This window comes from Suillus plorans (genome assembly GCF_016647745.1).
Source record: "Suillus plorans strain S12 chromosome Unknown HD556scaffold_46, whole genome shotgun sequence".
Taxonomy (NCBI): domain Eukaryota; kingdom Fungi; phylum Basidiomycota; class Agaricomycetes; order Boletales; family Suillaceae; genus Suillus; species Suillus plorans.
The window spans coordinates 127,085-153,537 of NW_024537430.1; the positions used below are offsets into that span (position 1 = coordinate 127,085).

The 26,453-nt window shown below is 48.5% G+C and overlaps 11 protein-coding genes across 11 annotated transcripts; 4 read left to right on the top strand and 7 right to left on the bottom strand.

The window, feature by feature from the left end:
• Window positions 1-39: 39 nt before the first annotated feature.
• Window positions 40-2,756, bottom strand: HD556DRAFT_669407 (Aldehyde/histidinol dehydrogenase). The gene is made up of 10 exons (XM_041311260.1): window positions 2,406-2,756; window positions 2,015-2,348; window positions 1,572-1,963; window positions 1,429-1,524; window positions 1,253-1,377; window positions 854-1,200; window positions 615-796; window positions 554-558; window positions 328-504; window positions 40-271 (listed from the first exon to the last, which is right to left on the bottom strand). The coding sequence occupies exons 1-10, from the start codon at window positions 2,598-2,600 to the stop codon at window positions 178-180; spliced, it is 1,947 nt and encodes a 648-aa protein (XP_041157836.1). The 5' UTR covers window positions 2,601-2,756; the 3' UTR covers window positions 40-177.
• A 284-nt stretch (window positions 2,757-3,040) lies between these two features.
• Window positions 3,041-5,100, bottom strand: HD556DRAFT_1241486 (uncharacterized protein; the record flags this gene model as incomplete). The annotated part of the gene is made up of 3 exons (XM_041298207.1): window positions 3,041-3,859; window positions 3,913-4,813; window positions 4,871-5,100. 3 exons carry the CDS (start codon window positions 5,098-5,100, stop codon window positions 3,041-3,043), a joined length of 1,950 nt encoding a protein of 649 aa, XP_041157837.1.
• A 103-nt stretch (window positions 5,101-5,203) lies between these two features.
• Window positions 5,204-7,293, bottom strand: HD556DRAFT_1387896 (uncharacterized protein). The gene is made up of 8 exons (XM_041303469.1): window positions 7,151-7,293; window positions 7,007-7,085; window positions 6,578-6,955; window positions 6,173-6,528; window positions 6,058-6,116; window positions 5,946-6,004; window positions 5,827-5,890; window positions 5,204-5,776 (listed from the first exon to the last, which is right to left on the bottom strand). The coding sequence occupies exons 2-8, from the start codon at window positions 7,058-7,060 to the stop codon at window positions 5,487-5,489; spliced, it is 1,260 nt and encodes a 419-aa protein (XP_041157838.1). The 5' UTR covers window positions 7,061-7,085; window positions 7,151-7,293; the 3' UTR covers window positions 5,204-5,486.
• An 867-nt stretch (window positions 7,294-8,160) lies between these two features.
• Window positions 8,161-10,578, bottom strand: HD556DRAFT_669537 (3-oxoacid CoA-transferase). Its single transcript, XM_041311261.1, has 11 exons — window positions 10,255-10,578; window positions 10,176-10,199; window positions 10,029-10,118; window positions 9,922-9,976; window positions 9,541-9,867; window positions 9,426-9,486; window positions 9,013-9,377; window positions 8,905-8,963; window positions 8,798-8,856; window positions 8,669-8,732; window positions 8,161-8,607 (listed from the first exon to the last, which is right to left on the bottom strand). Exons 1-11 carry the CDS (start codon window positions 10,433-10,435, stop codon window positions 8,318-8,320), a joined length of 1,575 nt encoding a protein of 524 aa, XP_041157839.1. The 5' UTR covers window positions 10,436-10,578; the 3' UTR covers window positions 8,161-8,317.
• On the bottom strand, window positions 10,426-11,397 carry HD556DRAFT_1387912 (uncharacterized protein). Its single transcript, XM_041303470.1, has 5 exons — window positions 10,970-11,397; window positions 10,862-10,919; window positions 10,765-10,811; window positions 10,696-10,705; window positions 10,426-10,648 (listed from the first exon to the last, which is right to left on the bottom strand). The coding sequence occupies exons 1-5, from the start codon at window positions 11,006-11,008 to the stop codon at window positions 10,626-10,628; spliced, it is 177 nt and encodes a 58-aa protein (XP_041157840.1). The 5' UTR covers window positions 11,009-11,397; the 3' UTR covers window positions 10,426-10,625.
• A 940-nt stretch (window positions 11,398-12,337) lies between these two features.
• Window positions 12,338-13,939, top strand: HD556DRAFT_1387917 (uncharacterized protein). The gene is made up of 5 exons (XM_041303471.1): window positions 12,338-12,713; window positions 12,773-12,900; window positions 12,951-13,146; window positions 13,201-13,394; window positions 13,447-13,939. The coding sequence occupies exons 1-5, from the start codon at window positions 12,540-12,542 to the stop codon at window positions 13,721-13,723; spliced, it is 969 nt and encodes a 322-aa protein (XP_041157841.1). The 5' UTR covers window positions 12,338-12,539; the 3' UTR covers window positions 13,724-13,939.
• Window positions 13,940-15,531, bottom strand: HD556DRAFT_1387921 (TBP-domain-containing protein). The gene is made up of 4 exons (XM_041303472.1): window positions 14,992-15,531; window positions 14,663-14,935; window positions 14,527-14,616; window positions 13,940-14,401 (listed from the first exon to the last, which is right to left on the bottom strand). The coding sequence occupies exons 1-4, from the start codon at window positions 15,454-15,456 to the stop codon at window positions 14,333-14,335; spliced, it is 897 nt and encodes a 298-aa protein (XP_041157842.1). The 5' UTR covers window positions 15,457-15,531; the 3' UTR covers window positions 13,940-14,332.
• Window positions 15,532-16,494: 963 nt separating this feature from the next.
• HD556DRAFT_1310242 (uncharacterized protein) lies at window positions 16,495-19,571 on the top strand (the record flags this gene model as incomplete). Its single annotated transcript, XM_041300386.1, has 9 exons — window positions 16,495-16,871; window positions 16,926-17,430; window positions 17,484-17,586; window positions 17,653-18,017; window positions 18,066-18,221; window positions 18,274-18,585; window positions 18,637-18,787; window positions 18,877-19,115; window positions 19,164-19,571. The coding sequence occupies 9 exons, from the start codon at window positions 16,495-16,497 to the stop codon at window positions 19,569-19,571; spliced, it is 2,616 nt and encodes an 871-aa protein (XP_041157843.1).
• A 2,405-nt stretch (window positions 19,572-21,976) lies between these two features.
• Window positions 21,977-22,561, bottom strand: HD556DRAFT_1387937 (uncharacterized protein). Its single transcript, XM_041303473.1, has one exon. The coding sequence runs from the start codon at window positions 22,258-22,260 to the stop codon at window positions 22,042-22,044; it is 219 nt and encodes a 72-aa protein (XP_041157844.1). The 5' UTR covers window positions 22,261-22,561; the 3' UTR covers window positions 21,977-22,041.
• A 1,594-nt stretch (window positions 22,562-24,155) lies between these two features.
• Window positions 24,156-24,434, top strand: HD556DRAFT_1216361 (uncharacterized protein; the record flags this gene model as incomplete). The annotated part of the gene is made up of 1 exon (XM_041296696.1): window positions 24,156-24,434. A coding segment is annotated over one exon (279 nt), but the record flags the coding sequence as incomplete, so codon positions are not given.
• Window positions 24,435-25,622: 1,188 nt separating this feature from the next.
• On the top strand, window positions 25,623-25,958 carry HD556DRAFT_1214787 (uncharacterized protein; the record flags this gene model as incomplete). The annotated part of the gene is made up of 1 exon (XM_041296656.1): window positions 25,623-25,958. A coding segment is annotated over one exon (336 nt), but the record flags the coding sequence as incomplete, so codon positions are not given.
• Window positions 25,959-26,453: the final 495 nt, after the last annotated feature.

The following is a 26,453-nucleotide window of genomic DNA, read 5'->3' on the forward strand; positions in this document are numbered from 1 at the left end:
AGTCACCCATATTATATTCCTCTACAATACCAACCATCAGAATCAGTACTAATCAGGAGCTGAACTCAATCATGGAATCTCACTAGACAGCAATGCAAGCTGCTGGTGGGATTCTCTTACGGAGTCAGGCCCATAAATCACGTAGACTGCTACCCCGCCAAAAATACAATCCATAGATCATCGGCGAGCTTTCGTAAGTTGCAACAGCCCATTGAACCGCGCACGATATCCATCAGCATATAACAGCATAGTCAAACCATGGATGAAGTCCCTGTTCACAACACCGATCAAAACAAAGATAACGTAAACCACAGGAAAGGGACATACCAGCTCCGCACGAGTGAGCGTATGGGATAGTCCAGCACTTTGGGTATAGTGGTTTGCACAAACGATGGCCAGCGGTCGGTGACAATTGCTTTAGGGTTCGTCAGTGCACGAAGTCCTTCACTGCCACCGAACCGTCCGTATCCACTAGATTTGGTGCCTCCAAATGGCAGATCTTGGCTGTGGGGAAAATTAGTTACCGCATTCTGGATATTAACATACTGCTTACTTGAGCTAAAAGTAGCATATCAGCATTGCAGTAAATCAACATTGAGGCAAAACCGGCTCACATAGTACACCCCAAAGTCATTGACAGATACCATACCACAATGAAGCTCCTTTGCGACTTCAATACACAGGTCCTGATGAGGTCCAAAGACGCTGGCGCCAAGTCCGTACCGCGTTCCATTCGCGATAGTGATTGCTTCATCAATATCATCATAACGAATGAGCAGCGCAATTGGGGCAAACACTTCATGGTACGACATCAATGTCAGCAACTCGAAACATATAACATAACGACACCTACATTCCACCTGTGAAATTCTCGAGCTGGGTTTGGCATCACCTACCACTGTTGCCTGGAAGAATGATTTCCCCTCGCACGACGTATGCAAAAGCTCCTTCCCGCCAATATCGACTCTTGCGCCATCTTCCTGCGCCTGGAATACTAGCTCCTCAAGTACACTAAACCTATCATTGCTGATCATAGAGCCACAATCTACGGTGTTGATGTAGCCCTCGCGAGTAGGCGCCAACACAGACCCAAAGCGCAACTTGGCGACGCGCTCCGTCAAGATGTCGAATAATTCATTGTATTGTTTGGAGTGCACAATGAGACGCTCAATACCGATGCAGTTCTGACCTGAATTTTGGCTGGCACATCAATCAGTTGGGAACGTGTCGAGTAAACATGCATAAAACTCACAATATACCACGCATCCAGATACTGGACCATTTCTGGAGGTCCGTGTCTGGTAGAATGATAGCAGGGTCCTTTCCACCAAGCTCGAGAGTAACGGGCGTCAGGTGTTCAGTGGCAGCCATGGCGACCTGCGGATGATTTAAAAACAACACAAATAGCCAGTCCAGCGTTCTGTTCACCTTTCTTCCGATTTCCTCTGAGCCAATAAAGGTAATGTGCTTAATAAGAGGTGACTTGGTCAATGCTTCAGCCTGGTCAGGCCAACAGCAAACAGTCTGAAATTTGGTTAGTATTGTGGTACGAAAATCAACACTGCCCATACCTGCACGATATCAGCGTCGTATCCGAGAACCTCTAGGCACTTGTGAATAGCGCCAACAAACCATTCCGTAGACCAAATAACATGTTCAGATGCCTTGAGTACGATAGCGTTTCCGGCAAAAATAGATGCGACAATCGGTGACCAAGCATTATGAAGAGCTACGATCAGATCAGCCGCTTTATCAATTACGTCACTAAAGCAACACCAACGGTAGTTCCATGATACGATAGCAGCTACCACACCTTTCGGCTCGTAAATGACCTGTGACTTCTTGTAACTCATCATCAAATTCGAATATCTCGTTTCCGTTCGTAGAGCGCGTTCTCCATGGTTGATCAACCACTCTAGCTTTGAGCACGTCGACAATATCTCGCCCAAAGCCGCGTCAATCACTGCAAGGAATTATCTCAATAACGGCAGAAAATGAAACCGAAACAACTTACTTGTCTTTCCTGAGTCGCGGCACGCGATCCGCGCACATAACTCCTGGTTCTCCACGAGCCACTTCAGTAAGCTGCGCATGACGCGTCTCCGCTCGCCAAATGACGTCTCGCACCACTTAATCTGTGCATTTTTCGCGCGTTTGATCTTGGCCTCGATTGACCGTGCATCATCCGCGAGAGCGGAAGTGAGGTGCAGGTTGTTAGCGGGGTCAAAACACGTAATATATTCGCGTCCACCTCCTCCAAATTGGAGAGGAAGGAGGTCGGGCATCTGGAGATGCGAGCGTAGGTTGGCATTGGGTATCACGCGAGAGTCCCAGCTGGGGTCTGCCGCCTGTCAACAAGAGGAATGAGTTTTATCTTCCGTAGGAAAAATATGAAAAACACGCACCTCTGGAGCAGGATGGTGGAAAGATACTGCGCTGTTGACCGCTTTCTGGTATCTGTCAAACACCAGCCATATACCAAATGCTGAAAACGTGGTGAAGAGGTATAATACATCGACGATGCTGGCATTCGGATCGTCTTCGAGCCATAAGTTGAGCGTGTTTAGCGGATGGAATAAGACATAGAAAAGCGAGTGCATTTCTGCGACGACAGCGCAGAACCAAGAAGAATTCAAAACCCCAAACCAACGCGTTCGAAATATAAAGACAAAAAAGGCAGATCCTCCATCTCAACACGTCGGTAAGTTGTCACGTGATGTCGCCCACAAGTGCCTAGTAGTACAAGATCACACTGACAACGACCGGCCTATGTATGAGTCTCCAGGAAAATTACATTAGCTGAAATCACAGAGCAACGCTGATAATGATTTGTAGTTACGTATGGGTATATCAGACAAAAAATTGCAATGTAACGCAACGAGTGGAGTATAAGGAGTAAAGTCAGAGTAGTAGTAACAAAGGGTAGTAATAGAACTCAAACAACACACTCGCGCAGCTGTCGTGAACATAAGCATTAAGCAAACTATGTCCGTCAAACAAGTCAAAAATGCGAATCCGTGGTATGTAAGTCGTGTGGCGGTCATATCGTCTCTGTGATGTTACTGCTCGGGTCCTTTTTCCGCTTGCCCTCGCCAATATTAACAATCTTCTTTAGCGACGACAGGCTCGACTTGCTCTTCTCGTGGATTTTTCCCTTCTTCGAAGGAGAGCCATCCGGTCCTGAAGAAGTCGCAGATATAGCATTTGCTGCTGGGTCGGAAATAGCATCGTCTGCGGGGTTGGCATCTACAACGCCAGAGGAGCCTCCACCGCCGACTAACCGAATAGTCGTGCTGGGTTCTTGAGCATCCTCTTGCGACGGCCGCGAAGTAACAACGGACTCTGATGATACAGAAACCTCTAGTTCTACCACTGCATTAGTGGGGGTCGAGGGTTGCAGTGGAACTGCATCCATAGCAGGAGCAGAGTCAGCAAGGAGGTCGGTGACGTTTTCCACCAAAGGGGGTGGCGTCTCTATATGCACGTTGTCTGCCATAGAGATGACCTGTTTGACAAGAGTCTCTACTTTCGCAGGAGATTGTCTAGGAGGAACTCTAACGATTACCACGTCTGTTGGTATTGCCTGCATGCCGAGCCCACGACCCGCTTCAAGATCCTCGTTTGACGAGCGCTGTGAATCTGGCGGCGATGGGAGAGAGACGACATCGTTGACAGTCGGTAAGTCTACGGGTAACGGAGCTGGGGGTTTTGTGATGGAGATAGCGGGAAAGAGTGGCGGTGACTGTGGTATAACATCGGTAGGCTCTTCTGTGAGCTTCAAGTCCGTAAAGACGGGTATAGGAACAATTGCATCGGAGTCAGCGAGGTTCAAAACACCTAGACCATGTCTCTCCCGTGCCTATAATCAATACGTTAACCGTAGATTTCACCGATAAGAGCAATGATGGATACCTTGCCCTTCTTCTCATCCAATGACGAAGATCCGTGGATCAAACCTGATTCATACCATTTCTTAACGCTCCGGTCAGCCCATGCCTCCATTGGATTCAACCCTCTATACTCTCCGGTGAGCCGCAGTCCTCCCGATCCGGCCTCCCCACCACCGTCGCCTTGCCCCCGCCCGCTTCCATCAAAGAAGTATGCCTCATACCCTAGGCCATCCTCACTGCCTTCGCTCTCTCCTCCCTGTCCCAGCTCAAAGCCCTCGCCGCTTTCTAATTCATCGACAAAATTTGCGAGCCACCGCGCCCACCCACCAGGTCCATCGCCATGCCAAAGCACTATTTTCGTGTCAAATTCGCGTCCGAAGACGATTACCTGACCCACGGCGCCACCCTTATCAGGGTTGAGGTCAATGCCGATATAGTTGCCTGCCTTATCTACGACGAGTGGGATCCAACCACGCTGCGAGTATTCTTTCCGCACATAGCCATCAGGTATGGACCGCATGATATCGCGCAGACGTGAATTGCTTCCTGTCTGAGGGTCATCATCGACTTCGCGCCAAAACCGCCATTCCTCGAGGACAGCTTCGAGGGGGAGTAACGAAAGGCCGAAAAAGAGACCATCTGAACAGCCCGCTGACGATTCTGCTTCTTGTCCGTCCACGACAAGATACGACTCCCTTACTGCCTGCGGTAGCGCAAAACCAAATTGCATCTCAATTTGTGCGAGGTCCTGTGGAAGAATTCCGTAGTTGAGAGTATCGCCTAGTTCTGGGTATTCACGAGCCAGCCATAGTTTTAGGCGATTCCAGGTATGTTCTAATGGAGGATAAGGCGGCGGTTGTGTCATTGAATCTACAAAGGGTGTGTGATGAAGAGGAAGGAGTGAAGTTGGTCGTGAGCGAAAGCTGAAGATTAGCGGAAGTCAGTTGATTGAATTGAAAACAAAGTAAGAGTGGACGAACGAAGTCGGTACATAACTGTATGAAGAGATTGGGGATTGCGGTGGATATGTATATGTTGGACTGACTGGTCCTGGTGTCTGAAGAGCCGCTGGGTTGAAAGCGTCTGGATGTCGCCCATGACCCGATGACGAAGTTGGGAGTGAGAAGGCCTCTTGTGTTGTCGACATGGCTTGTCCTCGTCGTACAGATTGTTTACGGTCAGTCGAGAACAGTGAAGCGAACCAATTCATTGTTCGTCGTCGCCACCAAGACACACCGTTACAGTCCGCAAGTTGACCCAAGTGATGTTTGTTGTAAGACAGTTGCTAACCCTCACATTTGGGAAATCGATTTTCGCGTCTATTTCTGTCACATGTGTAAGTAATATGCCACCTCAGACTTTCTGTGTAAAATATATCTTTTACTGTGCAATACGAAGCGACGGACGGCCTCTTATTTTAATACAGCAATCATCCCAAATATATGTAAAATACAACCGTACGTGTATCAAAGGCTTGGAATGCCCGTGAAGGACGGAATTAACGTGTGATTGATATCATCAGATATCAAGGGTGGAAATCAAGCAAGCCTACTGATCCATGTATTTATATACATACCATCAATATTGAACTTACACTTACATCTGCCCAAGGTTGTCAGAGACCTTGAAGTCGCAGGCTGTCTTCGCTTGTACCTCCTCCACCGTCACACCCTTGGCCACTTCAACGAGCGTCAAGGTGCCACCAGACCGGTCAACATCAAACACAGCAAGTTCGGTAATAATCTGGCTGACCGCCCGTGCACCAGTCAGTGGCAACGAGCATTCCTCCATGATCTTTGGACCTCCATTCTTTGCACAGTGTTCCATGGCCACAATGACCTTCGTCCTGTCAGGATTTGATACCAGGTCCATGGCTCCGCCAATCCCTGCAGGTGTCACATGAGTCTAGGTACGGATGTGATGCTGAATCACATGCCCTTCACAAGCTTGCCTGGAATCATGAAGTTTGCAATGTCGCCGGCCTGGGATACTTGCATAGCCTGGAAAAATGTTTGATCACAAAAAATTCCTACAACCAACCAAGATGAAACATACACCAAGGATGGCGACGTCCATGTGGCCACCACGGATCATACCGAACGAATCAGTCGAATCTATGTACAGCACATCAACATGCGCCTCCCATTCGTGTCCTGACGTCACTCACCAAAGACCGAAGCGCCCGGCAGCAAAGTGACCGTCTCCTTTCCAGCATTGGTTATGTCACTATTAGCTTACTATCAGCACCAACATCATTGGAACACATAGCCAGCGATACCCACAGATCGACTTGGTCTTCAGTGGGGAACGGACCCATTCCCAGAATGCCGTTCTCACTTTGCAGCCAGATCTTGATGCCCGGTCGGAGATACTCCGTAACGAGGGTGGGAATGCCGACACCAAGGTTTACGTAAAAGCCATCTCTGAGTTCTTGTGCTGCGCGCTTTGCTATTCTGCGCCGTGTGCTCTTTTCCAGGAGTTCCTCAGGTGAGGGGCCACCTGTAGTTCCGGGTGGCGGAGCAGTGGCAATTATATCAAACCCTTTTGGCTCAGTGGCCTGCACAACACGGTCAACAAATATTCCTGGGACGTGGACAGCATTTGGCGGCAATGAGCCAATAGGGACAATCTCCTCTGCCTAGAAGCGTGATAAGCTTTGTGCTAAATAATTACCGCACTATTCTTACCTCTGCGATAACTAACTGCGCATTCCTTGCCATGGCGTTATTGTAATTGTTTGCGACATGTCGGAACATGAGATTGCCTGCCTCGTCTGCCTTCCAGGCGTGGATGAATGCGACGTCGCCGGCGATCGCAGGCTCCATGATATACCGCTTTCCATTGAAGTCTCTGTATTCCTTTTTGTTTCCCGGTATCAAGATACCTTCTTTGAAGCCACCCGCTTTAAATCTGATGGGAATTCCGCCAGTTTCAACGGTCGTGGAAGCACCTGTGGGTGTGAAGAAGGCGGGAATGCCTGCGCCGTGTGCACGCATCCGTTCAACGAGGGTACCTTGCGGGACCAGTTCGAGGGACATCTTTCCATCGAGGTACATCCGCTCAAGGTATTTGTTTCTGAGCGAGCAATGAGCACATGAACTTACATGCAGAAGTAGCACATACCCGCCAAGGTATGAGATTATGAGCTTGTCAAGTTGCCCGCTTTTCATGAGCTTGACTAGTCCATTATAATTGGTGAGATTCCACTATTTGGCACGGAAAACTGAACTACTTACCTAGACCCAAATCACTTGAACCAGCATTGTTGGATACAGCAGTTAAACCGTGCACGCCCGTTCGTCGTGAAAGAGCAGTGATCAAAGTCTCTGTAGGGCGATTATAAGACATCCTTCTTTAGAACTAGTGAGCAATGAACTTACCAGGAGTACCACACAAGCCGAACCCTGACATTGAATGAAATCGCGTCAACTCCAATCTAACTGCAATGATACAGACATACCTCCACTCAGGACAATGTCCCCAGACTTCACATCTTGCACAGCAGCATCTGCAGATGCCCATACTTTCTTCCGCTGGAGTGCACCAGACTCAGACTGCGTCGCATAATGTCTTATATACAACCGGAAGGATGTCAGATCCTGGCATCGTCGAAAAATGCGCGTACTATGCGTAGGAAGGAAGGGAGCAAGACCCATAGGTGCCAGATTTCAGGTCCCAGGACAGTGAATCAGAGGAATTTGGTTGTAGTTGACCGGGTGAATGCCAATTCCGTTCCGAAAATCACAGTCAGCCGTCAGGACCCAGGTGGTCAGTTTCCGCCTCGAACCTTATCGTAGCGGCGGGCAAGCCGCCACTCCCCGACTGTGCTTGTCCGATTAATCCCGTTATTGTCGATTTTTTTTTCTCTTGGTCGTCTTTGATGGTACACTAAAACATGTGATCCTTAGCCAAGTAGGATCACACCGAAGCTTGGCGAGGAGGCTACACTCCAAGCATGTTCAAAGTGAGAACGAGCAAAAGGTATGGACATCCCACTGACACAAACGTTGATATTCGTACCATCAGAAGTCAGTGAGTCCACACGATGATCTGAACGTCACTTCGAATATGACTCGACATGATCGATGAGTGCTGAGTGTAATCATGTACAAAATCCAAGCGTAGTAGCGAACATGGCTGGATGAGCCTCAGGATGATTAGTACAACAGGTCATGATACAACGCGACATAAAGTTTGTTATATTTGTCGGACAACCGAATTAGGCATTTAAGGTTTGAGGCGGCTGTCATCTGTAGCGCACCCCTTTTTTGCTCAAGCTGGGAGATTATTATTGAATTCCCCCCATTCAAGTCCTTAAGTGGTACAAGAACAATACACGTGCTGCAACAACCAATTTTCGTAAGGAAACGATGGTAACAATGTTTGTTCGATGATAATAAATTAATAACCTCGAAACCTGAGAGCGATCAAAGCTTGCTCAGGTTGCTCCGTACCTTGAAATCGCAGCCGGTCTTCGCCCTGACTTCTTCAAGTGTTACGCCTTCCTGGAGCTCAATAAGCTCGAGGTGACCGTTCTTCCTGTCGACGTCGAAAACGGCCAACTCCGTAATGATTTGGCTGACAGTACGGGCACCCGTGAGCGGAAGAGTGCATTCCTTCAAAATCTTAGGACTGCCGTCCTTTGCACAGTGCTCCATCACAACTATAACCTTCGTCTGGTCTGGGTTAGACACCAGGTCCATAGCTCCTCCGATACCTAAGAATGTGATCGGCGGTGAGGATGCAGAAGACTGACGAAACATGTCTAAATCACGAACCTTTGACCAGTTTTCCGGGAATCATGAAATTAGCGATGTCGCCTGCTTGTGAGACTTGCATAGCCTATGAGATGAACAGAAATAGTGCGAGATGAGCCAGAAAGTCGATAAGTATACAGAAATACTCACACCGAGAATGGAGAGATCGACGTGACCACCGCGGATCATAGCGAATGATTCACTTGAATCTGCCCTATAGCGTTAGCAATTACAGGTGAATCGAGCGAGAAACATACCGAAAACCGAGGCACCTGGCAGCAAGGTCACAGTCTCCTTGCCTGCATTGATGAGATCCCTACAAAAAGATGCTTAGTATGAGGAAACACTCCCTGGCGACAGCTTACGGATCCACTTGCTCCGCCGTAGGATATGGCCCCATGCCGAGAATGCCATTCTCGCTTTGCAGCCAAACACGCACACCAGGTTCGAGGTACGCGGGAATGAGAGTAGGTATGCCAATACCGAGGTTTACGTAGAATCCATCCTTGAGCTCTTTGGCGGCGCGCTTTGCAGTACGATGGCGCATCTTCTGTGCGAATTCTTTTTCAGCACTCAGAGTGGACTGTTCACCAGAAGATGATGGGCTTGGCGCAAGCTTGATATGCTCTATTTGCTTTGGTGCAGTGGATTGAACAACCCGGTCGACATAGATGCCAGGGACGTGGATAGCGTTTGGCGAAAGAGAACCAGTAGGCACGATTTGGTCTGCCTACAAAGAATGCATCAACTTCCTCACAGAATACTGTGACGTACTCACCTCCACTATCGTGAGTTTTGCGTTCTTCGCCATGACCGTGCTAAAATTCTGCTGGGTATACCTACACAAGCCAGCACATTTAGCGCTAAGGTAAACGAACCGAAAATGACCTCACCGGAAAACACAATTGCCAACCTCATCCACTTTCCATGCACGAATAAAAGCAACATCACCAGCAATAGCCGGTTCCATGATATACTTGCGACCTCCGAATTCCCGTGATTCTTTCTTAATACCTGGTATCTTGACGCCGTTGGCAAATCCTCCTTCGTTGTATCGTGTTGGGATCGAACCATCTTCTACTGCGGTTGATGCTCCCGTAGGGGTGAAGAAGGCTGGGATACCAGCGGCATGGGCACGGAGACGTTCAACGAGTGTGCCTTGAGGGCATAGCTCCAAAGACACCTCGCCCTTGAGATATAGAGCCTCGAAAGCCTTGTTTCTGGAAAGATAGATGATGTATCTCGCGCTGGCCCCCACAAGATGAGTCACTCACCCTCCAGGGTATGAAGCGACGACCTTATCAATCTGCTTGGTGTTGAATAACTTTCCTATGGATATTCATGAGTTTTCACGGATCATGGATAGCTGTGGAAAACAAACCAAGTCCAGAGTCGCCTGCGCCAGCATTATTGGAAACTCCTGTTAGCTTTGCAACGTCCTTGCGCTTGGCTAAGGCAGCAAGAAGCGTGTCTTGTTGTATCCTAGCTTAGTTACACCGCTTAAGATTTACTCTCTATTAAGACTCACCTGGCACACCAGCCAAACCAAAACCTGAATGTCGACGGTATATTACGTTCGGTATAGGAATAAATGTTATAATACTCACCGCCACATAGAAGGACATCTCCTGATTTCACATCTTTGACTGCCTCATCGGGAGATTCCCACACCTTCGACTGCGTGACGGTACTGGACCATCTTCCTCTAAGCAAGACGGTCACACGGGGTTTGAAAAGTACTGGGACGAGCGTCGCTCGCGAGACGTATGTAGCCAGCATTGGACTCATTTTTCAATTTTTCTCAGTTAAAACTTATAAGATTGATATTTCGGAGACGAGCTCCGAAACGCCCCTTGGTGCTAACTTCCGATATATCGTGAGAACGATAGATATTGATCTAAAACATTCTACTGACTACCCCAAACTTACATATATCAATCTCCATCCGATTTTCACCAGCTACCAGGAAATATTCGCACTAATGCACGAGACAGTCATCAGCTAGACTGGGTTAGTTATGATTGCGACGAACAAGTCAGGTAACTTACGGAGGCAGATCTAAATATTGCGGTAATTTAACTAAGGATATAAAGGACAGAAAGATAGAGGACGCATGCCTGAGCTCCAGTACCATTGAAAAATCCTTCTGAATGATATAATCCACCTATACCGAGTGAGCCCATACTCTCCTTTGAAAAAACAGAGGTCCCTTACCGGCGAGAAACGAACAACCAAGGACAAGGAGTATATTTGACAAGATCGATCCCAGCATCTAGCTCAAGGTCATTATATCGCAAATAGTGGCTGTATGAAGACACCCACAGACATCTGAACAATTCGTAATTGACCTGGGATCACCATGAGTTACAAACAACTTCAGATAGGTTGACAAACCATTGAGTAAAGCAGCAACCCCGACGATAATTTCAACGGCGTTCCCAAAGGATGCATCAAGGACTTAGGAGACCTGACATAGTTTTCCCCAATTTGACGGCCAACTGATCAGTTGCCTCGCCCAACAATTAAAAAACGGCGTCAGTCTTCCAAGAGTCTGATGATGAGATTAGTGCCACCTTAGCCAAGGGCACGATGGCCATGAAGTTAAAGAAAAATACGAGCCCAACGTCCCAGTCCATGTTATGGGATATGAAGCTTAAAGGTATGAATACGAGTAGGATATTGAGCCATGACTCGTCCCAAAGATAAAGAACTTGAACGATTGGGCTCATGATGGTTCACCCTCGCCTTTCATGAAGTTGACGACCCGACGAGTGATAGAAATATTTCTATGACCTGTATGGCCACCGTTTTCGAGTAGCGATGCGTATTCAGAGCTGGACATAGATGACTGGGGAGGACGTGTTTTACGAATTTCGAACGTTCTGCAAAAGTCACTTATAGTGTAGCACTAACTGTGACCACACCATCCACATCGCGATGGATTCCGTGATGTGTCGCATCATTGTGGTTTCGCTGCCATTGCCTGGGGACAGTATTCATACTCAACTGGTTTACAGGCGAGAGCATCCCGCCTGCCTTAGGACGTGCACTGCCCTCAGGCTCTACGCTGAAGACAACTCGCTTGTGTATGATCGAGGCCCGGGCAGCGGGCCATGATAATATCTTTTCATGATTTGAACAAGAGCTGTCCGTGTAAGTAAGCTGATTTCTTCGACCTGTGGATGCGATCAGATACTCCCAGTAAACTTGTATTAGATGTATTCGATGCGTTGTGACTGACCTCACCAGTGTGCCACTGGTTGCATGAGACAAATCCGATCCAGTTGACAGTATGACGAATCTTGAGGTACTCTTTTTCGTCCCTGCGAAGTGATCCAAGTTTAGAACAGTACTAATGACAATTCACAAACGATTTGAATGCCGAGACCGATGACTTATCTGTCATAGAAGATAACTTTGCGGGATGTCATCACCAGCTGTGGTTCTATCTCGTGACATGTTCCTGAAACAGTTGTGCGTCGCTGCACACTGGGAAGTGAACGTGCCCCATGTTCTTGGGTATGTCTACTAGTCACAGTCCAGTATACGTATGTCTAGCTGGGAACTCAACCAGCAGGGGTTATACAGCTAGAGCGGAAGTTAGTTAGCTCACTATGGGCGGCCATCATTCAATAATTGCGGCGTAACTGCGTAGCAAGCAGTGCAAATTCCTTCGGTTGCGCCAAAATAAATCTACACGTATTCAGATAACCTGAAAGCAAGTTGGTTTGAACTTTATAAGCCTGACTGGAACATCGAGCACTGGGACATACCAAGCTGCTCCAACTATGTTCGCCGGCTGAAAACAAAATGCGCCAAGCGCTACCAAGAAAAGGTCCGCGATGGCGTTGATGTGGCACATGTTGATGGCAAATGTGGCGCGTGACCTTGCATGACGAGGACATGTCGTCAGACTGCGCGGGGTCACGTACCTGGCACCGGTGCGTATATAAGCAAAACCCCTCTTGCTCCCTACCTTCATCCTCGTAAAGCAAACCACAACATTCACAAAGAGTATCAGAGAATTAACATGTCAGGCAGTTGGACAGATGATATCTTGCTCAAGGTTTGTGGTCTCTCAAGCTTTAGCCTGATCATGTCGGACTCACCTGTCTCAACAACTAGATTGCAAACATCATCGTTTACTTCCTCTTCCTTGGTTCCAACGTCTACACTGTAGCGACACCTCATGATATCTACTTCACTGGCAGGGATACATACATAACACCTGCTCCATGGGCCTTTTTGATCTGGTATGCTGTTTACTGGCCGCCCTAACAACCAATACTTATGGTACTCTCAGGTCTCTCATCCACTTGCTTCTTCTGGGTACTATCATCTACCAGTTCACCGCCTCTGGCAAGAAAGTAATAATCGATGGCATTTCGTGGCGCTTCCCTCTCCTCGGCATCCTGAATGCGATATACGTACATTTATGGGCATCCCAACACTATATATTCGCATTCGTCTTTGCTTTGTTCGTAAGCAGTGCTATCTCCGTAAGTCTCTTCGCTCCCTTTATGGTATTCAGCGCATCACATCTTTCATATTAGCACATCTACTACACGGTGAAGAAGTTCCACGCACCTGCTAACATCGGTGACGAAGTTTTGGTCCACTTGCCTTTCTCCCTTTACCATGGGTGGACTACTGTTCTTGTTGTCATCACTGCGTTCCAAGCATTCGGCGTCAACGCGATTTATGAACCAGCCGGTGTTTGGACTAAGGTTTTCGCATTCCTTGCTCTGTACGTCAATAAGGTTCTTCTCGTGATACGTCAGAATTCTAATGTCGTACAGGTTCTTCCTCGAGGCGACTGCGGCCACATATGCTTTCTCCAGCCCCGAGGGTGACCTTCCTGCCAGCTTCGCGATAACGTGGTCCCTGTTCGCGATCTTTGCTCATCAAAATGTTCACCGCTCGGGATTCATTCACTGGTCTGCACTCGCGTTTGCATTGCTCTCTGCGTTCTGGGTTTTCATGGGTATCTTTGGCACGTACAAGCGGTACAGGGTTGTCAGTGGCTCAATCCTTTTGGACGAAGAGCGTGCACCACTTGTTGGCGGTGAAAATTGAAACGTCCTTGAAAGCGATTTGAAGAGAACGAAGGTGAACCCATATGACTTTTGAATGTCCTTTTTGACATGTAGGATTTCCTAATGTACTTTCTCTTATGAACACTTTTCTTGCATGGCTAGTGCTGGTGTCTTTACTTATGAGTTGTACTGTAGTTTGCTTGTATATCTATGGCCGGATCAGTAAAAGCGTTATCAACTCGGTTGAACTTCTGAAAGGGGTGCTCAAGCTCAACGATGGTATAAGTGGGCAGTAATACATTGTAACCCAGACTACGAGCATATCGTAACATATGTTCTACTAAAACGAATAAAGCGTTCAAAAGACATGAGTTGCCTTGACGTGGATGTTCCAATTGCAATTAAATTTGAGGAGAAAGGCGGCGAAAATGATTATCAGTGAAGAGGGAGGAGGAGGAATATCCGTGCACTACGTCTGCTCCCCGGCCTTTCGACCCTCATGTAAAAATATTTTTATAATAGGCCTCGCCCACTACCGTCATCGAAAAGAGTCGTCGAGAATCAGGGCGGCCCTATCGACAAGCGGTGCAGTGCGAGCCGTAGTGTGATGGAAGGCAGGAAGATAATGAAGCCTCGAGTGGAGACAACATCAGGGTTTCCTGAACTCGCACAGCACTGTGTAGATGGTGTTGAACGCGGTATAAATCTCTTCCCTGACCTAGCGGAAAGGAGAAGAACAACAAGTATCAGCGGAGGGTTCGAACCAGATCCACCAACACGTCGGTCTCATCTTGGAATGATCCAAGAATCACTGACGAGAGAAGATATAGCAAAGGTCTTCACCTTTGCACCAGTCAACACTATCTTCCCCGACACGAAGATCAATAACACGACCTTCGGTTTGAGCATGCGATAAATGAGACCAGGGAACAACTAAAAGCGCGTGAGCAAATGAAGGTATCGCCTTGCACTTACATACCTCAGGCTCATAACTGCTGAACTGTCCGTGGCTATATGCAAGACCCTCCAAGCGAATGGGAAACTTTACGTCACAACTTCCGACTATATTTTGAATCTTGAACTCAGCGAACTTGGCGTCGAAGCCAAGTTTTTGCACGATACGTGCGTACTTGCGCGACGCCAATCTCGAATCGTCTTCGCTCTTCGCACCCGTGACGACCATCTTGCCCGAGGCGAAGATAAGAGCCGTTGTCTTGGGATCACGAATTCGCATGATAACAGCTGCAAAACGCTATCGTGCAAAGCGCATTGGCGTGCAACGACAGGTAGTCAAACAGTAGTACCAACCTTGGGGTTATACTCTGCATTCCGGGCGTGCAGTGCAATGGTCTTGAGGTCAAGACGACAATCGAGGTTAACTGTTGCAACAATGTTCTGCAGCGTGGGCACGATGCCCTCCACAGCTGTGATGTGTTGTTGCTCAAGTGTGAGAGGGGCCGGAGTGGCGGGAACAGCATTGACCGGTGGTGTCGAAGGACCTGCCACAGCCGCTGATGTTGTGCCATTGCTAATTACCGTTGTTGCATTTGCAGGCTGTGACTGTGAAGGAGGAGGTGTATGTGATTGAGACAGTGGCGATGGTCCCGGAAGCGCGAGATTCGATGGCGCAGGAAGACTATAAGCACCAGCGCCGGGTAATGCTAGACCATGATTAGGTTGGGCAGCTTGAGGCTGAGAGGGTTGACTTGGTTGCTGGTAAGGCGCAGCAGACCTGCCGAAGGTAACCTGACGAGCGGGGAGTGCGAAGGACATTCTTGACAATTAGAAAGACAACAAAAATTTGTTCTTCTAAGTTCGTGGGAAATCTCGGCGGGGAGAAAAATTGCGTGAAGGGTCGTGGTCGAGGCTATTATATATACCTTTCGATTTTAAACTCCGACCATGACTCAGATGTAATTTCCTTTGGACGTTTCTCTTCCTCTTTCTCCCATCATAAAATCCATCACTTATGATCCGAGTGCGTTACCTTGTATTTTCCCTTAATCCTTGAATGCATAAGGTAGATACTGGTGCGAACATCTTACTCTGCTTTGTTCTGAATGAGCAGGATACCTTTGGAATCGACTTCAAACCTACACTGTCGACCAGGCGCTGGGCCATCGTATGTGGCGTGTAATATTCCAGAACTCTACCCGAAAAGGCAATATTGTTCTCACGCCCGTGTAACCATGATGGTGTACGTGGCAGCGCAGCACTGCTGAGCACAGTGTAGTCTTGATTTGGGGTACGAGACTAGTGCTAGTATATGCCCCATCTTCCAGACTTACAGGGATTGATGTTGTTTAGAAACAATCTAGGCAGTGTGTAAATCTTATCTTACATATTTACACAGCCTTTACGTCCTCTTAAGTTCTCATCTTTGACTCAAGTCGGACCACCCGTGACAATCTTGACATAATGGATACGGGATGTTACCAAATACCTACCCAGTAGCATCTCATCACAGGTGTACATGCCTTGTCGTATATATGTGCGGATACAATGTACGCCGTGTGGAATGTGCATGTGATTTCTCATCAAAGCTGTGCGCCTTGCAACGCTTATCCAGACAGTACTGTAGCTGACTGTATGGAGGCAACTGGGGGTCGAGCGTGACAGGTTGCCACATTCGGCAGGTAAGCAACCAGGCAGTTCACCATCGTGACATGCCAAAAATTAGCAACTGTCAACATCCCGGCGCCGCATGTCATCGCGGAGTTGCCACTACTTAGAAAAATACTATAGTAACAAACGAGCCGAAAGGCCCGAAACGAGTCCAATACTGGTTGAGTTGTACTTGCTCCTGGCACCATGCCTGGTCCATCCTCGGTGTTGATATCACGGATTGAACATCTCGGGAGGCTCCTGAAAAATCTTCCACAATCATTGCCCCTTGACCCACCTAATTCTTCCTATGACTTCAGCCTCGACACAGAGATGGTTGAGGAGGAAGGGGTGTGGTTTGCATTCAATAGAAACCTGGAGGTCTGCTTTGAGACCCATAAACTTGGCCAAAGTGGAACAATCACTTTCCGTGAATGCGGGAGACGTTACGAAGCCCTGGTTGGGATGTTCAAGGAGACAGTTAAGAAACTTGCAAAAGATTCTGAACGTGACTTCCTTCGTGAGGTGTGGCTTGAGCGGCTGATCAATGCTGCACAACAACAGGGTGCAAAGGACCTACGACAGTAAGATTTCATTCTCAATCGAAAGAGATCGGCTCATGTTGACCCGTGTGTTAGGACTGGTGTTGGCGGTACGAAAAGACCTGCCCCGGAGATACATATTTCAGCAGTAGATGAACATCCCAAAAAATGCTCGAAAGCTTCGCACTCGCCTCACACGGATGCTAGACTATCAACTGTCAATGTAGACTCGAACTCTGAGGGTCATGAGTCAGATTTAGAGCTCAATGTTCAATGCAAACATGTTACTATGTGCATGATTGAAAACCCTCGACCCTCGACCCTCCCTGTCGTAATCGATTTGCAGAAAACAAAACAAATGAGTTTCAGTGACTTTGCATGGAAACCACTTCGTACCGAAGAAGAAAAAGCCAAGCAATGGGAGAGATTGGCAAAAATCACAGCTGATGATGATGAATTGATGAAACGAGAGGAGGAAACTCTGAAAGCAGCACGAGAGCAGAGAAAGAAGAACCTAGCAATGGAGCGTCAACGTCGTCGTCGTGAGCGAATCAAAGCCACTCAGCCGAAAGGGAAGAAAGCACAAAAGAATGTCAACGAGGTGAGTCTAGCAGCTGTTCAATTGACCTGAGTATTGAAATGAACTTCATATAGGTTTTGCGGGCTGAATCCCAAACAAGCAGCCTTTCAACAATGGATCTCGCAGAGCTTTCAAGGCCTGATTCGAATTGGAAAGATCAGCGGACTGGGAAGAATGGTGGAACAAAGCAGGAATGACACCGTCGAACCAACTGGTATCATCCCTTCCTCTGGACACACATAGAGCAAATTGCCCCGAAAGTTGGCTGGTCTGCACAGACAATTGCTAGTAGGCTCGCTCGAGATCAACCATCACTCTTCTCTCACCTGAACAAGGGAACCGTCCAAAAATGGCTGGACAAGGAAACAAAACGTGGTTGGTCACCCGTGACAATTCAAAATGTCAAACAACGTCACGCACTGGCAGGATTGGGACAAACGGGGGTGCTTGCAAAGTACCCAGCAGTCGTGAAGGAGATCACAGACACATTGCGAGGTTTGAGGACATCTGGTGTTCCCGTCAGCGTTGTTGTTGCTCGCTCGATCATGCTCGCTGTGATCGAAAAGCATGAACCAGGCTTACTACTCACTGAATTCAAATGTTCAGAGGTGTGTTAACCATGACATTGATGGATGCCACTCACATCATTCTAACAGAAATTTGTTCGGTCGTTCTTCGAGAGTGTGTTGGACTGGAGTCCGAGGAAGGGAACACGTGCAGCAGCCCATCTTCCAGCTGATGCTGAAGAAACCTGTGAAGAATGTTTCTTTCGATTGGTCTACATCATGAAATGGTACAACGTACCTCCGAAAGTATGTAAATTTTGTCTTGATACAATCTTGATGGTGTTCTTACATGTGATAGCTCGTGGTTAACTTTGACCAAGTAGGCTGCTATCTCTTACCAAATAGCAGTACCACGTTTCATGAGCGTGGCTCCAAACAAGTTGATATTGTAGCTAAGGACGAAAAATGTGCTTATTCGCTACTTGTAGCCAGCACTGCAGACGGTGATTTCTTGCCGTTTCAACAAGTTTGGGCAGGTGCATCTGAGCGTTCATTGCCATCACATAATGCTCACGGCATGAACAATGCAATTGAGCGTGGATTTCATTTTGCATTTGCAAAAAGTGATAAGAAAACGAGCCACTACAGTACCTTGAAGACCATGCGAGAGGTGAATGCTGCTTCTTCGTTGATTTCGGCTCACTAATGACTTCACTACCAGTGGATCGAGAACATCCTTGAGCCATGGAGAAAGGTGGTTATCGAGACAGATCCCGATCTTGATGATGACCAGCATGCAATTGTCTACCTCGACTGCTACCCAGTGCACACCAGCCAGGATTTCCGTACTTATGTTTGGGAGAAGTATCCATGTGTGTTTCTATGCTTCGTACCTGCAAGTTGTGAGTGATATTTGGTTCGGGATGCAGTGGTACTCATGTTCAAGTTGGCTTTCCAATAGGTACAGGAAAGTTCCAGCCCGCTGATGTCGGGCTGAATCGAGTGATCAAGCACCGTCTCAAGCAAAACCAAGTGAATTTCCTTGTTGAAGCCCACAGCAATCAGATCTCTCGCGGACTCGTTCCTGAGCAAGTAAAATTTACAACATCACTGCCGGTGCTGCGAGATGCATCAGTTGCAGCCCTTGTTGATGTTTATGACTTCATGACGAGTGCTGCAGGACGCGAGTTGGTCAAAAAGGTGCGTAATGATGAAATTTGCTTCTTTGATAACTCAAAACACTCGCAGGGATGGGAAAGGTGTATTGCAAAGGAATGGAATCTTTCGGGAGACTGCCTAACAAGCAAGCAATCACGCACAGCTCTAAATACATATCTCCATACTCACGACGCACTTCGCAACGAGATCGAGAACCGAATGGGTACAGTTCACAACGACAGCGAGGAATCATTGGAACATGTTGAAGAGATGCGAGAAGATGACTCCGATGTTCCTTTGAGTGCCGTGATCAACGATGCACTCGGGATATCGATTGATAAAGCTTACAACTTGAACCTGGGGTATGTGGTTTCGGAGGTCAAGCAAGCTGCAGATCAGACTCTGATGGCAGCTGGAGATGCGGAGGATGTCTGGGCTTGGAATAACGGGGAACTATGGGGCAAAAAACTTCCTACAGTATCAGCTGACGAGCCTTAGTAGTTATTTTTCGTACCAGCGTGACATATAAACTCATAGCAACTCGACGTCCGTGATGCATGACCCAGTTCAAATTAGCAACGCAACCAGCTCTGCGTGACGCGTGACAGTTGCTTCCATACAGTCAGCTACAGTACGGACGTATCACATAATTAATCAGTCTATCTATGTCGTATGTCTAACATATGTAAGCACGAATAGCCACCGGCTCGGTATCAATTGTCTCTTGCAACCTCCAAGACTTTTGTGTAAGCCTGCTGCTTACTACGTCTGCTTATCATATCAATCACGTGGTTGTTTGGATCGCTTAAAACACCGCTTAGATCCTCACTTACAGACAGACTCGGGTCTAACACTTACCACAACGTTACATATTCATATCACATCTCAAATTCCACGGTTTTGTCCTATTATCTCCTGTCTGAACTGTTTAGTGTTTCCCGCCGCCACTACGGCGGGTCTCCACTTTTTTTTAATATCGACATCAACCGGCGGACTTAAATCCCAGTTACTCTCGAAACCGCTGGGCTCCCCGCCCACCGCGTAACCCGTCAAACTGTCTTCCAAACGGAAGAAACCAACCGTCAGTCAACCTCTTATCACACGCTCGCGCGCACGAGAAGTCCAACCGTCCCCATCTACCCCGTCACTATCCTCTTTGACCCCATTATCCTCCAACAATACCTTACCGAGAAATAATATCACTGTAAAGACAACCTGCGACTCTTCTTCTGAATCCGAACCAGAGACATCACCCATACGCTACCCGCTCGTTCACAACACAATGAAACCTGCGATTGTAGAACAATCGGCGCCAAGCAAACCTCCCAAACTACTCACTGGCGAGCTCACTCCTGAGGCTGCGCGAGACTGGGAGAATGCGTGTGCAACCTATTTCATGCACAAAGAGATCGAACCGCAGAATCAAGTCAAGATGATAGCATTCGGAATGCTCGACCCAAGACTACACACGTGGTACCTCGCACAATGGGTCACACTTGACGCTGGTACATTCCTAGAGTACATGACAGCGCTCAAGGACGCCTGGCTCGAGACGCACTGGGACACTAAGCTTCGTAAGAAGGTACTAGGGTCTCGACAGGGAAATCGTGCATTCTACGAGTGGGCTCTGGAGCTCCAAAACCAAAATGCCCTTCTATATGGTAACGCCGCTCATCTGACAGACGCACAGCTCCGCAACTAGTTAGAAGCGAATATCTGTGACGACCTGACTACGGTGGTACTTAGGGCGAACCTTGACGCCGCACTCACACTTAGAAACTGGATTGAAGAAGTGCGTCACCTCAACGACAAGCGCCTTGAAGACCTGGCTATGCACAAGAGACTCGCAGAGGACGCCTACAAGGCCTCCAGACGAACAACTCAACCATACACGTCTTCGAGGACGACAAATAACCCATCGACAAGCAACTCCACACCACATCTCAGCCCCCTCACAGTGACAGAACAAATGTTGCTTGCGGATAACAAAGGCTGCTTCAAGTGCAGGAAGTTTTACGTGTCACACAGATCAAGAGAGTGCCCGAATGGCGCACCTGAAGCGTCATCCTACAAGACAATTACCGAAGCGGATGCAACTGCAGCCAGAACCAAGAACGAAAGGTCAAGCAAGGCTGTACCTGTCGCCGCCGTCGCTCCGGTCATGGCTGTGATGCCTTCGTCTGTCTTGGAGGAGTTGTCTGACTCGGATGACGATACGTGCGTGGCTCCTTTCGAAACTGCCCATATCATGTGGTCCTGTCTGTTGACAGTAGTGCTGCCGCGGTTCGGTCCAGAACCATGGTTCGAACCGGACTTTTGGTCCGGTTCTCCGCGGTTCAGTCCATGGTTCTCACATCAGCCAGAACCGGACCGGAAAATGGTTCTCGGTTCTAGGTCTTCCCAAACGGTCCCATTCTGGTTCGGCAAGGCCGAACCATTCCGAACCGTTATCGACTTCGACTTCGCTTTGACTTCGCTCAGCGCATGCTTCCAAACAAGCACCTTCAGTCTCTTTTCAATCTCCCGCCTTCGATGCAGTTCCCAATATCCTTCGGCTCAGGCGACACTGCAAATGGGCTGCTTTCAGCCAGTTTTTCACATTCAATGCTCTCTTCACCATGAATGATGTGACCTTGATCGTGAGTACTAATTCTATCCTCGTTCGAGCTCGAGCCATGCTGATCCAAGTTGTTTCCCACCATTCGCAGTCTGTGAGTGTGTCGATCCTTGTTTGAGCTCGAGCCATGCTGATCTAAGTCGTTGCCCACCGTTTGCAGTCTGTGAGTGTGTCGGTCCTCATTCAAGCTCGAGCCATGCTGATCCAAGTCGTTGCCCACCGTTCGCAGTCTGTGAGTGTGTCGGTCCTCGTTCAAGCTTGAGCCATGGTTCACCTCTCGTGCCAGCCCAACTTCCAGTACCCTCTCACTTCCTTTGGCACCCTCTCGCTACCTCTGGAGCCCTCCCACCATCAAGTTGACAAGTTCAGCGCCCTCTCGCTACCTTCAGCATCCTCCCGCTTAGCGCATCCAATGCCACCAGCACCATGCGCAAACACCCAACACACACCAGCAAGTGCTGGTGTGGCGCGAACGCTCGCGGACGACACCAAGATGCTGAAGATGAATAAAGGACGAGAGGAGGAGGGAAAGAGGAGAGGAGAGAGAAAAGGAGAGCACACGCAGCGCATGTAGACTCGACTCTAGATGGGGGGTTCTCTCAGCTGCAAAGGTGCGTCATGGTGTTTTATTGTTTTGGTGTCTCATAAATTCATTGTTTGTATATGGTACCCACGCTCGCCACCATCTTCGACCCATGCTCATGATCGCCATCCTTCACTGCCACTATCCTATTTCTGGTTGTGTCAACCCCTCGTTATCGCAATTGCTCTCCTGATACCTCTCGTGCATGGTAATTGGGGGAGCAACCATGTTATTAGATTAGTTACTCAACATGTAGACTACTTAGTACTATGTCAATGTTTTTTGCGTGCTCTTACAGTTTTTTGTTTTTTTGGTTCGGTTCGGGTTCGAACCCCAAAAAAACCGAACCGGACCATAGAGAATGGTTCTCTATGGTCCGGTTCTGGGTTCGGACATTTTGCAGAACCGAACCGATGGTCCGGTTCTTGGTTCTCATCTAAGACCCTCTGAACCGGACCGAACCGGACCACGGCAGCACTAGTTGACAGGACCTTCCTCCCCCTCGTTTGAGCGCATAGACGCATTAATTGACCACGGTTCGCATCTAGTTCTTATTAATGAGGACATCGTGAACAAGTTGGGTCTGCGGAGACGCAAACTGCGCTCCAACATCCAAGCGAACTCAGCATTCCTCACGCCGTCTGCTTCTCCTTTGACTTTCTCTGATTATGTCCTTCTGTCTCCTTCTTCTCTGAATCATGACTGGAACTCTCGTACTATACACGCTATTGTAGCGCCTAATCTTGTTGTACCCCTCCTCTTGGGGGGACCTTTCTTATCGCACAATTGCCTCCTCATAGATCACGAACTTCGCACTTGCATCAGCAAGCCTTCTGGATACGACCTTCTTAATCCCCCAATTGTTACACGACGTACTCCTGTACCCTTGCCCTCAAATCGAGACATATCACGTCAACGCAGGACTGTAATTCGTGAGTTGAAAAATGGACTAACAGATCGTCTCAACGACTCTACGAAGCACACGACTACGACCACAAAACACATTGTCGCCTTGTTGCGTCGTCGGATCGATACTCTCGCGTTCATCGAGAAAAACAAGGATCAGTTGAACCGACTGGACGCTGAGATGCGTGAAAAATACAAGGATCGATTCCCGAATGACATACCGCATATTGACCACCTACCCACAGACATTGTACACCGCATCCACCTTAAGGATCCTGACAAGATCATACAATGTCGACACTACAACACCCCACAAAAGTACAGGGAAGCGTGGGAGCAGCTCCTCGACGAACATGTTGCGGCTGGACGTTTGCGTCCGTCTTCGAGCCCTTATGTGTCACCGGCGTTCCTCATACCGGAGAAAGATCCCACTGTCCTACCTAGATGGGTGAATGACTACCGTGCCCTAAACGCTAATACCATTCCAGATAATCACCCACTGCCCCGTGTGGATGAGATACTGCGCGACTGCGCAAAGGGGAAGATTTTTGGAAAGATAGACATGACTAACTCGTTCTTTCAGACGAGGATACATCCCGACGACATAAAGTACACAGCAATCGACACCCCGAAGGGCCTACACGAATGGACAGTAATGCCACAAGGAGGGAGGAACGCACCTGCAACACACCAACGACGAATGTTCATGGCACTACGACCTCTAATCGGGAAGATTTGTCACACTTACTTGGACGACATTATCATCTGGTCGCAAAGTGTCGCAGAACATGTAAAGAACGTGCAACTGGTACTTGACGCCCTATGGAAAGCATCCCTGTTCTGCTCGCCGAAGAAAACCTCTCTTTTCTGCAACGAAATCGACTTCTTAGGCCATCACATATCGGCCGCGGGCATTGAGGCAGATGCATCAAAGGTTAAACGCATATTGGACTGGCCTGCACCGAAATCGTCGACCGAAGTGCGCTCGTACTTGGGCCTGGTACGATACCTGGAGCAATTCTTACCAAAGCTCGCAGACCACACGCGAATACTGACCCCCTTGACGACAAAGGCAGCCGATGCTCACTGGCCAGGCTGGACAACGGAACATCAGAAAGTGTTCGATGCCATCAAACGACTCGTTACAGGCAGGGACTGTCTAACAACTATTGATCACGACGATATCGGTAACAACAAAATATTTGTGACCTGCGACGCAAGTGATTGGAGAACGGGTGGGATGCTAAGTTTTGGTCCTACTCCAGAGACAGCACGCCCAGTGGCCTTCGACTCGATGCAACTTCGCGACGCACAACTAAACTATCCAGTTCACGAGAAGGAACTTCTATCTATTGTATGCGCACTGAAGAAGCGGCGCATGGAGCTACTGGGTACCCCATTCACAGTATACACTGATCACAGGACACTTGAAAACTTCATGACCCAACGAGAACTATCGCGCCGACAGGCACGGTGGCAGGAATTCTTCGCTCAGTACGACTTCACAATACAATACATACCTGGAGAAGACAATGTCGTTGCTGACGCTCTTTCCCGCCTACCGCCCGAAACAAACAACGAGCCGACGTATATCGAACAGACAATGAACATGCCTCAAAACGCAGGTAACAACACCAGCCCTATCGCACTGATCCTCTCTATCACCCCAGATGCTTCGCTACTGAACGATATCAAGAATGGCTACACCAACGACCCGTGGTGTATTAGGCTGTCACAACTAACAAGCTCCTTGCCAGGACTACAGAAACGCGACGAATTGCTATACATCAACGACCGCCTGATCATACCACGTGTGGCTCACCTGCGCGAGACACTATTCAGACTAGCCCATGACGACCTTGGACACTTCGGAGCCGACAAATCGTATGCGGCGCTAAGACAATCGTTCTATTGGCCCAACATGAGGCGGGACCTCGAGGAAAGCTATATCCCCGCCTGTCCTGAGTGCGCAAGAAACAAGAGCAGGACGACGAAGCCTGCGGGACCCTTACATCCCCTCCCAACGCCTGACAAACGAGGGAATTCAGTTGCGATGGACTTCATAGGGCCACTTCCCCTCGAACAAGGGTTTGATGGTATACTAACGATCACCGACCGCCTAGGCGCTGACATCCGCCTAATACCCTGCCGAATGAACATGAACGCAAAAGAGATCGCTAACCTCTTCTTCAACCATTGGTACTGCGAGAACGGAATGCCACTCGACATCGTCTCAGACCGCGACAAGTTATTCACGAGCAAATTCTGGAAAGCATTGCATCGTTTGACAGGTATAAAACTCAAAATGTCTACTGCTTACCACCCCCAAACAGACGGCTCAAGCGAACGTACTAACAAAACCATCAACCAAGCCTTAAGGTTCTTCGTAGATCGGCGCCAAAGTGGTTGGGTAGACGCTCTACCACGAGTACGCTTCAACCTGATGTCCAGCGTGAACGCGTCCACCGGATACACTCAATTCCACCTACACCTGGGAAGGTCTCCACGCTTACTACCACCTCTAACACCCAAGGCCGTACAAGATGCGCGACTAGACTTCCCAACGAACGTCACGAACGCGCTCGAAGCCATCATGAACCTCAAGACGGATGTCGCGGATGCGCACGATGCTCTCGTAGCTGCCAAGATCAGTCAAGCCTCAACAGCAAATACAAAAAGAAACGACGAACCAGAACTCAAGATAGACGACCTCGTATATCTCTCAACAGCGCACAGAAGACAAGAGTATCTCCACGGCAGCAACCGGCGTGTCGCAAAGTTCATGCCGAGATTCGACGGGCCATACAAGATCATAGCAGCGGACCCCAAAACGTCGACATACACTCTCGACCTGCCTACACACACAAACATCCACCCAACCTTTCACGTCTCCCAGTTGAAGAAACACATAGCGAACGATGTCACACTATTCCCCTCACGAGAAGTGCAAAAACCGGGGACGATCATAACAGAGACAGGAACAGAGAGCTGGGAGATAGAACACATCCTGGATAGAAGAAAACGAGGACGAGGTTTCCAGTACCTCGTGCGCTGGAAAGGATACGGCCACGATACGGACATGTGGTTGCCTGGCCAAGAAGTCGAAGGGACGGACGCGTTGGACGAATTCAACGAGGGTCAGGATTTTTCGGAGGATGGGAGGGTGTAAGCCTGCTGCTTACTACGTCTGCTTATCATATCAATCACGTGGTTGTTCGGATCGCTTAAAACACCGCTTAGATCCTCACTTACAGACAGACTCGGGTCTAACACT

What these genes read in the sequence shown, in the direction of transcription:
- HD556DRAFT_669407 (XM_041311260.1), bottom strand. Translation starts at nt 2,600, where the DNA reads ATGCACTCGCTTTTCTATGTCTTATTCCATCCGCTAAACACGCTCAAC. An exon ending in ATCTGGATGCGTGGTATATT is followed by an intron (nt 1,201 to 1,252) that starts GTGAGTTTTATG and finishes TTGATGTGCCAG; the next exon opens with CCAAAATTCAGGTCAGAACT. An exon ending in GAGAATTTCACAGGTGGAAT is followed by an intron (nt 797 to 853) that starts GTAGGTGTCGTT and finishes CGTACCATGAAG; the next exon opens with TGTTTGCCCCAATTGCGCTG.
- HD556DRAFT_1387896 (XM_041303469.1), bottom strand. Translation starts at nt 7,060, where the DNA reads ATGAAAAGCGGGCAACTTGACAAGCTCATAATCTCATACCTTGGCGGG. An exon ending in ACTGAAGACCAAGTCGATCT is followed by an intron (nt 6,117 to 6,172) that starts GTGGGTATCGCT and finishes GTAAGCTAATAG; the next exon opens with TGACATAACCAATGCTGGAA. An exon ending in GCCGGGCGCTTCGGTCTTTG is followed by an intron (nt 6,005 to 6,057) that starts GTGAGTGACGTC and finishes TGCTGTACATAG; the next exon opens with ATTCGACTGATTCGTTCGGT.
- HD556DRAFT_669537 (XM_041311261.1), bottom strand. Translation starts at nt 10,435, where the DNA reads ATGAGTCCAATGCTGGCTACATACGTCTCGCGAGCGACGCTCGTCCCA. An exon ending in GTCGCTTCATACCCTGGAGG is followed by an intron (nt 9,868 to 9,921) that starts GTGAGTGACTCA and finishes CTATCTTTCCAG; the next exon opens with AAACAAGGCTTTCGAGGCTC. An exon ending in TCCCGGAAAACTGGTCAAAG is followed by an intron (nt 8,608 to 8,668) that starts GTTCGTGATTTA and finishes TCACATTCTTAG; the next exon opens with GTATCGGAGGAGCTATGGAC.
- HD556DRAFT_1387912 (XM_041303470.1), bottom strand. Translation starts at nt 11,008, where the DNA reads ATGGTGATCCCAGGTCAATTACGAATTGTTCAGATGTCT. An exon ending in TACGAATTGTTCAGATGTCT is followed by an intron (nt 10,920 to 10,969) that starts GTGGGTGTCTTC and finishes ACCTTGAGCTAG; the next exon opens with ATGCTGGGATCGATCTTGTC. An exon ending in TGGTTGTTCGTTTCTCGCCG is followed by an intron (nt 10,812 to 10,861) that starts GTAAGGGACCTC and finishes CACTCGGTATAG; the next exon opens with GTGGATTATATCATTCAGAA.
- HD556DRAFT_1387917 (XM_041303471.1), top strand. Translation starts at nt 12,540, where the DNA reads ATGACGAGGACATGTCGTCAGACTGCGCGGGGTCACGTACCTGGCACC. An exon ending in CCATGGGCCTTTTTGATCTG is followed by an intron (nt 12,901 to 12,950) that starts GTATGCTGTTTA and finishes TGGTACTCTCAG; the next exon opens with GTCTCTCATCCACTTGCTTC. An exon ending in TCGTAAGCAGTGCTATCTCC is followed by an intron (nt 13,147 to 13,200) that starts GTAAGTCTCTTC and finishes CTTTCATATTAG; the next exon opens with CACATCTACTACACGGTGAA.
- HD556DRAFT_1387921 (XM_041303472.1), bottom strand. Translation starts at nt 15,456, where the DNA reads ATGTCCTTCGCACTCCCCGCTCGTCAGGTTACCTTCGGCAGGTCTGCT. An exon ending in ATGCAGAGTATAACCCCAAG is followed by an intron (nt 14,936 to 14,991) that starts GTTGGTACTACT and finishes TTTGCACGATAG; the next exon opens with CGTTTTGCAGCTGTTATCAT. An exon ending in TCAGCAGTTATGAGCCTGAG is followed by an intron (nt 14,617 to 14,662) that starts GTATGTAAGTGC and finishes ACGCGCTTTTAG; the next exon opens with TTGTTCCCTGGTCTCATTTA.
- HD556DRAFT_1387937 (XM_041303473.1), bottom strand. Translation starts at nt 22,260, where the DNA reads ATGCGCTGCGTGTGCTCTCCTTTTCTCTCTCCTCTCCTCTTTCCCTCC.